This window comes from Alligator sinensis, unplaced genomic scaffold (genome assembly GCF_000455745.1).
Source record: "Alligator sinensis unplaced genomic scaffold, ASM45574v1 scaffold994_1, whole genome shotgun sequence".
In the NCBI taxonomy this organism is placed as follows: domain Eukaryota; kingdom Metazoa; phylum Chordata; order Crocodylia; family Alligatoridae; genus Alligator; species Alligator sinensis.
This window is the reverse complement of record NW_005842488.1, coordinates 196,766-206,116: the sequence shown is the minus strand read 5'-3', so window position 1 is coordinate 206,116 and position 9,351 is coordinate 196,766. Positions and strand designations below refer to the sequence as shown.

Genomic DNA, 9,351 nt, shown 5'->3' with positions numbered 1-9,351 from the left:
ATGTTCATCTTGGAGTCAATAATGACTCCGAGATCCCTTTCTGCCTCTGTGCTTTCAAGAGGGGAACTCCCCAGCCTGTATGTATGCTGTGGATTCCTTCTCCCAAGGTGCAGCACCCTGCATTTGTCTATGTTGAACCCCATCCTATTCTCGTCTGCCCACTTTTGTAGTCTAAATCTAGTTGCAGCCTCTCTCTCCCTTCAAGTGTGTCCACCTCGCCCCACATCTTAGTGTCATCAGCAAACTTGGACAGCGTGCTTTCCACCCCCTCGTCCAAGTCGCTGATGAAGATGTTAAACAGTGCGGGCCCGAGGACCGAGCCCTGGGGGACCCCACTGCTCACATCTCGCCAGGCTGAGTACAACCTGTCCACCACTACTCTCTGGTAGCCAATTTTTCACCTATCCAACTGCAGGCATCAATGCCGCAGTCGCTTAATTTATTGATGAGGATGGGGTGAGAGACAGTGTCTTCTTTAGCTTATGCACACTTCACATCCAAGCATCTCCGCTAAGGTCTACAACATCCTCCCTAACTTCTGCAAGTCAGAGCAGAGTCAGGCTTTGCCCTAGAACTCATCTCCAGTCTGCAATGCTTACCCAGGTGAGCAGGTCCAATACGAAAAGATTTTCTGAAACAGCCAAGGAGACCGGCATGCTTGGTTCCTCTTAATTTTAATAAGAGCTGGGCAACCCAGTAATCCCCTTAAGCAGCTTTGGAAATCTCAGCCTACATGTATCCATTTCAAAATTACAACCTCTCTTACAATTAAATGGGCTTTCTATTGTGACCTGCATGGAAAAGGTGAGGTTGTTAGCCTAAGGCAATGACTTCCCAGGGGCAGCTTTCATGCAAAATACATAGCAAATGTTGGTTGCATTTAAGGAGGATTATATCAAGAAAGGAAATGTTTGCAGCAGTCTTAAGAATGCTAATAATTCTGTATATGGGATATATACAGCCGGGGAAAAAAAGCCCCCAAAATGTACCTAGCCATCTGCTCCTATACTAAAGTATGTGGGAAGCATATTCTCACATTTAAAAGCATTGCAAGACATGCTGACTGCTTTATACTCCCTCTATGTTTCTTTACGTGAAGAAGGGGCAGTCCTCGCTTAAAGAACCCAAGAAGAAAAGAACAAAAGGGATGTTTGGAAAATGTGGGTGAACTTGGTTAAGGGATACAAGGGCTTGATCCTGCTACCTTCAACAGCTAGGAGAGGGCAAAGCACACTGCAGAGCAGCGATCAGGATGAATACCTTGTAGGATGAAGCATGGTATGTGTGGTGCTAATCAGACTGAGATTTGCAGCTGGTGCATATTGCTGGAGTAATCCATTTACCCCAACTGAAGCTTTGGCTCTTTATTTTACATGCCCTCTGACCTTCCAGGACTCGTGGATCAAGGGAGAAGAACAACAATGCCCAAAGCTATTTTAGCACCAGGTGGTCCACAGAGATTGGGATAAACCTCCCTGCTTTGAGAAAGTACCAAGGGGGATCTGCAGTAAGCAAGCTTGGGTTTTTCAGGTTTCACACAAAAGGGGCCTCTCCTGGCAGCCAACAGTGGAGAACGCCATTGGGCTGCGTCAGCAGGATGAAGCCCACGTCATCCGTGCTCAGATCTGAACAGAAAATCTTAGCCTTTCCAGTGATGTCTGGAAGGCTGGACAGCCCCTCCTGGCTCACGGACCCCCTCCAAAATGCTCTGGGGCGTCACGGAGACTGTGGGTCTCGCAAATGAAGACTGCCAGGGTCTTTAAAGATCCCACCGGGCAGGACAGCACTAGCCACGGCCACGTGAAACTGGCGCTCAGACCTCCTACCACCGCCACAAAGCCCATTAGCTGCCAGGGTCTTCTCTTAGTAGCTGTTCAGCACAGCGGTGCTGATTAAATGCATTTCAGTGCAGCGTGGGATGTTACAAACACAAAGAGAAGAGATGATCAAAGCCCCCCCCCCCATTTCCCCTCCAACCTTATTTATTCAGCCGCTCCAGCTCATCATAAAGTTTTGACTTTGATGGCTGTCTGAATTGGTAAAAGGCAAAACTTACTTAGGCCAATAAAACATTGTTCTAATCATGCTCAGTGTCAGCATGAAATAGCAGGCTGGGGAAACGGGAAAAGGGAACAAAAAATGAAAACCAGGAAGAGAAGGCTGGCAGTGAGAATCATAAAGCTGTCCAAGAGCCAGCAGTCATTTCTCCGGGTCCATAAATCAGCGCAACAATAATGGTTTTTTAGCATAAGCGGGGCGGACAGAGGCTGCAGCTGCCATGTGAGAGAGCAGGGAGACCGCTCTTGGGGAAACAGGCACTGCAAGCAGCTCCCAGATGAGAGCAATCGATGTCTTTGCAATGCGGGTCCCCATGGCCCAAAGAAGTAGGATGCTGGGAGTTGATGAAATCTTGGTTCTCTTTTTGCCCGTGTCAGCACGTCACTGGGTGACCTTGGGCAAGTCACTTCACCCTCTAGGCTTCTGTCTCCCCATCCTTAAGAGGGGGGTGGTCAGTAGTAACTCATGCCATGGGGCTCAGAGCTCAGCTACATGGCCAGTGTCCCTGCCAGGAAAGCAAGCCGTGCAGACCAGATTCTCGGAGGTGCTAAGGGTATAGGAGCTCTGGGTGCTCAGCCCTTCTCAAGGCCATATGCTGCCTTGCTGCCCAAGCACCAATTCCACGGTTCCCAGCAGTGGAACGAGCAGAAAGCAAAAAAGTGAGCAACGTGTTTGATCCCCAATCTCAGCATGAGACCGACCCTAACTCGGAAAGACGAACCCATGCTGTTCTGGCGAGCCCCGAACTCACTGATCTGAAATGTACCCCAAAATCTCCAGGGTGGCCCACAGATACAAAGCACAGCTCACACTCATCTCTACCGGCACTTGTTTCCAGAGGTCCTTTTGTAGTCCCTAGGATCACAAAGTGTTTTACAGATGTGAACTGCTTCAGCTGTACAAACTGCATTTTGTCCACCATGGCGATGAATCTAGCTCGGGGGTGTGACAAATTGGCTGTCAAACAATGCACAGCAACAGTACGGAGTGACATAAAAAACAGGAAGAATGATGCCTCAGAGGCTTACGCAAATATGATATATGGAAAATGCAGTTCCACATTTTTTTAACCCTCCTATTGCTTCTTCCTGGGTCACTGAACAGCTATCACAAGTCTGATCCCTTTCTGCTACCCAGCATCAACACAGCCAGAATCCACCAAAGTTCAAGCAGGTTTGAGTTAGCAGTTTGGGCTTTGGCCTAGAAAGAAGGTGGATTTGCAACGCCAGGGAAATGTGAGTTTTCCTTGGAGGTCTCCTCCAGGTGACTGGTTGTGATGGAAGATGATAAAGACCCAAAAGGAAGAGCAGAATTCCTTGGGTTACCCATAAGACCTCCGCGCGCCCCCCAAACCATTCTGAAGATGACCCAATAAAGTCATACCTTCACACCTGGGCAGAGGGTGGTCCCAATTTCTATTGGTGCCATGCTGACATGTCAAGACAGGGTGGCCAATCAGTTGGTATCCAGGAAGGCACTCAAAAGATATGGATTGGCCAACGTTGTAACCAGCTCCCCTAACGACACCGTTTGCAAAAGGCTCAGGGTCAGGACACTCCTGCAGCTCATAAGCTGGAAATAAAATAAGGAGAGACAGCCTGTGCTTCATGCTTTTTTTTGGTTTTGAAAGAGTTGTAGTCACAATTTACCCCAGCTAAGGCTTAAGAGACACCATCCTCATTAGATCATGGTCAGCAACCTGACAGACACAATTTCCCCATAGGACACCTGGTTCCTTAATGCTCAAGCTCCTTGACGCATGGCTCATAGCAATCAATCAACCTGCATTATGTTGGAAATCAGAATGAGGAGGGCTTGCAGCTAAATGAAGCGGTCCAATTAGGTATAAAACCTAGCTCCTCCCCTCCAAGTGCGATGACTCCATACAGGACCGCAAGGGGTTGAGAAGCAACACATCCCTCTGGAGATGCAGTGACTGCAAATGTCCTGACAGGTTTTCAACAGCCGCATTCATGGAGCTGGAGCCCTGCTCTCAGTTTTTCCTCTCCTCCCCGTCCCTCAGTAGCCTGTGTCCTCAAAGTCACCCAGCAGCTCACTTCTAATTGAGGAAATCTGCCTCCTTTTCAACCAAACGCATGTGATTTTGATGACAAATGGATGGCAATTGGCTAACATGCTCCGCCTGACATCATAAATTATTGGTCAGCCCTGCTAGACCTAATTTGCATAGCAATTTCCATGAGATTACCCATGGTGCCTTGGAGCATGCATTTCTTTCTAAATTGTACAGGAGCACATGAATTATATGGTGCATACACAGGGAAGCCAAGGCAAAATTAATGTTTTCAATTAGGTCTGAGTAGTGGCTTTTATTGCTATTTCTGGGGAGTCAGCCCTTTTCCAGCCTTTGGCTATATCACCCGGACAAAGATATACACTCTGCCTTTCTCACTCCAAAGGTTTTCCTCTGATGTGGTGGCAGACCACTTGGCTCCCACTGGCTGCACACCATGCCACTGTCATCTCCGTCATTATAGAGAAGGATACCCCATTCTCCTATTCCCATAGGATACCCGGTCTGTGGACGCTCACAGGCACCATAGACTGGTAGGCACAGGAGGCCAACATCTCTTTGGGAACATACTGACCCATGAGCAGCTCTGCACTGAGAGCCCGGGACACTCAAGCTCTCTGCCTGGGCATCAAGTGTGTCACAGACAGTATTACTGCAAGCGAAATGCTTGTTCAGGCCCCTCGACTCAGACACAACAGGGCTGTTTCTAGGTATACGGGTGTCAGCCTCACTGGTCTATTAACAGCTTAACTTCTTTTAATGTAGCTGCCAGCGTACTAGAGGGATGAACTGACCCCTCAGCAGACAGGGCAAGGGATAGGTTGTAAGGGCTGATCGACTTCAGGATATCCCTTTGAAAGCACTCTGAGCAAGGGATGGCACAAGGAAACGCTTGCCCTGCTTCTGGCCAGGCTGCACCCAGGCAGACAGAGGAGTTCACTACCCATCCAGCACTTAGCACGAGCAGGACACCCACCAAGAGACTTTTAGAAGAAACACAGCGAGCCCCAGAGCAGTGTATCTCATAGACCAAGGGGCTTTCACTGCTCAGGGGCTGACGTTTTCCAACATGACCAATAACTTGGAGTGCCTGGTTTGTGCGCATCTAACTTGAGATCCTGAACTTGAAGCCCTGTTTCCCTTTCTACCCCAGAAAATCTGGCTCTAAGATGTCTGAAGAAGAAATGACCAGGCATTTTTCATCTAGACCGAGGGCGGGCAATTATTTTGGGTGGAAGCCCGCTTACTGAGTTTTGGCAAGTCATCGAGGTGGCCGGGGGGCAGATAAATATTACTCTTCTAAGTTTTTTAGGGGCCCCGCGGGCCGGATAGAATGGCTTGGCATGCCATGTCTGGCCCGCGGGCTGTATTTTGCCTGCCCCTGATCTAAACAGTCCTTTGTTGGCAACTGCTGGTTTATCAAACCCAAATCTTTTGCAGCGGTGGTCTGGCTTCAAGGATCCTCTTGTCAGGAGGTTTCCTTATGGCCCAAATGAAATTTCTGAGCAGACATGTGAGCGTGTGCCAAAGCCATCTCATGACAGCTGATCTCTCAGTGGTCCAGGCATAAATACAATTGTGATGGGGGGGAGGCCTGTTCTGCCTAATTCAGAGGAGAGACCAGCACTTACATCTCCCACATCCTCATGAGTGCGCTGACCTTTAATTATTGATAATTCTGGGATGACTCCCTTTCCCGCATGCTTTTTTTGCACAAAAAAACCCTCCAAAAGACTCAGTGCTGTTCAGATAAAGAACAAATCCAACCGACAAGACCTCAACATTTTTCACAACTCAAAATTCTCGTTTTTGGGCCAGTCTGTGCCTGAAGGCAAGTATAGAAAGACAGGGGCACCATGAAACATGGGGCACTTTTAAAAATATATGCCAGGTTTCCCTTTAGAAGTGATTCTGTGCTTCTCTCCTGTTCTCTGTTGAAGTTTTCATATCTGGCCCGTTACTGCAAGCTCTGAGTATTTGGTTAAACTAGGGAGTTTGGCAATATACAGCCTGAGGAGCCCCTGGATCCAGCCCAGAGAGCCAGGGGATGGGAGTGTGGGGCTTTGCGGGTGCCTGCACTGGAGTCAGGCAGTGGGGAGAAGCAGCCGTGGCAGCCGAGCCAGGACACCAGCCTGCCTTGGACCCAAGGCAGGTTGTTCCAGCCTATGGCTCTGAAAGGATGCTGTCCACTGGGTTAAACCATTGTGTTTCTTCTGTCTCTCACTATTTTATTAAATGCCTGACCCCGCTCTGGCAGGCTGCCTCAGCATGACACAAGAACGCATTATGGCTACAGGAAACAAGGATGACCTCTCAGCGCCCAGCTTGGCCTCTGACTCAGAAAAACAACTGCAAAATCCCAGAGAGACAGTGCATCCCCCAGGGACTTCCTCTAAGCCCACGATACTCAAGAGAGCCAAGTTCTACGTGAATCTGGCTGGAATTAATTCTGATGCATGTCGCTGTCACAAAGCACGCTAGGACTGTGTTATTATTGGCTTCAGGCATACAGCAGGGAGAACAGACCCCGGCTATTAGGATTAAGTATGGATCTCATGTAACACCTTTCCACTCATTTAGATTAAGTCCTCAGGTTGCTAACTCAACAGAGGAGCAGCTCTTGTGCTCTCCACCTCCCCTCTGCCTGCCCCGGGGAAAGGATTGCCCCTTTTTTGCTTGCACGGTGGCCTCATTACCTTGGTATTCCAGCTTAAACCCTGGCTTGTTTTGCGAGTGGTCGCTGTGGAAGTAGACGGTAGTTTCATGGGACGTCGACAGCAGGGAGCCTGGGATTTCAGTGCCGCTGAACCTGCCGATCACGTTACTGGTGTCGTAGGGCCCGTTTCGGATTTCAACAAAGTCATGGTTCGGCTCAGTGGAGAAGTTCAGGAACTGGATGTGCGCCCCTGAGCAGGAGGAGACATGAACGTGGTGCTCAGGTCTGCTCCATTCAATGATGGAAAAGAGCTGTTCTTTAGGAAACTTGGAACTAGACATGCACCAGATTCAAGAACAGGGAGACTTTGGGGATTAGCCCTCTACCAGTGGTAACAGACACCCAGAAGGGGCCAGATTGGGGTGGTGGGGAGCTGGGCTGGAGAAGTGGGAATTGCACATGCTTCCCCCTTTCTAACGGTGGAGAGGGTGATCCAGCCTGCACCGATCCAGCAGGACTTCTAGCTGAGTGAGGATATGATGTGATAAAGGTCTTCTTACATTAAGGCTCCATTTAGAAAAGGTCCACAAAGGATGAAGAAAGCTTCTTCTTAACCTGGCAGGGGAAATACCATGTATCTGTGTCCAAGAAGGCAGTTTTCCTGAACCGCAGTTTCCTGAACCGCTCGACGAGGTGCAGCTGCTTTAAGCCCCATTTACGGAAATGGGAGTCTACTCCCTTGCTTGCTCCTTATGGCTGAGGGCAAGCAAAATGCAGCGGAGTCTGAACCCCAAGCCTCCAGGCTTGGGCCTGCACGTAGGATGCCCACCAAAGGTTTTGGAAACACCTGAAGCCCCAGGTGCGGGTGGAGGATGTTTGCCAGAAGTAGGGCCACTTATGGTTCTGGCCACTTGGATTTGGCATTGTTTGGGCTAATTTGGCCGTGGATACAAATTAAAAAAAGAAAAAAAAGTCTACAAGGATGCAGCTGACCTGCGAGACTCCAGAATGATCTTCATGAATTTTAACTTGTTAGAAATATGAAGCATGACCAGGATTTCAAACAACATCATTTGACTTATTCAGAATAACAAACAATGCTTTCCAAGCTAGCATTTAGCAGTGAACCAAGACATTAGCAGTGACATTTAGCAGTGGACCAAGTAGATGCCACTTATTCTGGGATAGCAGCAGAGCAGTGCTGATTTCTCAAGTACCAGCTGCCTTACCAAACCCCACTGGCAGTGATATCCTCCAGCTGCAATCCATGTTGCTGGGGTAGTTTCCTGGGAACCCGGGGCTCAGGAGCACTCCTTCCATCTCTTCTGTGGTCCCACCGCACTGGGCTGTAAAATGAACAGGGGCTTGATGTTAATGGAAAGGACCTGCTGAAAAGTCACAGAGGTCACCACTTTATTTAACACCAATGTCTTTTAGAAAAGGAAACTCATCTAACATTTGCCACTCATGACTGATCACTCCGTTGTACGCTACGTCTTTTTCCTCCGTCCTATGTCTAATCTCTTAAACCCCAATCCTGAGCCAGGCGCTGTACTTCTGAGCAAAATCAGCTAAGAAACCTATTCATCTGTCTTCTTCTGTCCACTCAAATCACTTTTCTACTTTCTGAGTCAAGGTAGAAGAGTTCCCAACCAGATTTAACAAGATCTGGACAAATACTTAGGAATGCAGAAGGCTGTGGATATGCACTGACTCAGACAAAAACCTCAACTAGTGGCTCATAAACGTCACGGCAAACGAGACATTTACAAAAGACGCCCAATAAAACTGAGGACTCAGCATCTTACGTGGCTTATCTGGAGGACTCCTGAGCTGCTCCTGTAAATAATACCTTCCAACTCAATGCACAGACTCATAGTCTTAATCCAGGCTGACACTGAAGGTACAGCTTCCCTTTGCCCAGCCTCTCATTATGCATGTTCTTGCTGCTGACAATGCGTCTCCTGTAAGTTTTCTCCCTTAATGGCAGCTTAATGTAATTCTTCTTAAATTATTTAAAAGGCAAACACCTGGATTAAATAAACCAGAAGAAACCAGCACAACCTTGTCTGGGACTTAATCCATTTTCATTCGTGGTTTGCAATTTTCTTCGGTTCCAAACCACGCGAACACTCCCCTCCTCCCCCCTTTTCCGCCCACCAAAAAAAGGAGGAGGAAAAAAAAGAAGAAAAAAAAAAAGAAGGTAATGTCTGACTTAGCATTCAAGTGAAAAATCCTCCTTCTTTGGAGCCATTAGGGAACTATATATATATATATATATATATGCACAAATTTTATGTGTTAGGCACTGAAACAGGCCATTTGATTTTACATGGCAGTGCAGGTGCTCAGCGTCTCTGAGAACCGAGTAACTACCAAAGGTTCCTTGATATGGATTTAAGACATCCAACTTTAGCTGCCAGGCTCCTTTACTAAACCAAGGAGGGCCTGATCTCCTGGCGGACTGCTGAGTCCTTCTGCCCCCCCAATGGTGTCAGTGGCATTTAGGGGTGCTTAGCACCTTGCAGCATAGGGCCCTGATGTTCCTCCTCCTCAGCAAAGACTTGAGAACAGGATTTTTCAGCCCTGCCAAGGGGTCCTT

At 48.3% G+C, this 9,351-nt stretch overlaps 1 protein-coding gene across 1 annotated transcript in view; it reads right to left on the bottom strand.

Moving 5' to 3' along the window:
• The window catches only part of LOC102368221 (CUB and sushi domain-containing protein 1), a gene marked incomplete at its 5' end in the record, with an annotated part of 292,700 nt that overhangs the window by 87,653 nt on the left and 195,696 nt on the right, over nucleotides 1–9,351 (bottom strand). Inside the window, 3 exons of the mRNA XM_014523449.2 lie at nucleotides 3,442–3,630; nucleotides 6,790–6,999; nucleotides 7,979–8,095. Of these exons, the coding sequence (XP_014378935.1) occupies nucleotides 3,442–3,630; nucleotides 6,790–6,999; nucleotides 7,979–8,095 (516 nt within the window). The remainder of the gene's footprint in view (nucleotides 1–3,441; nucleotides 3,631–6,789; nucleotides 7,000–7,978; nucleotides 8,096–9,351) is intronic.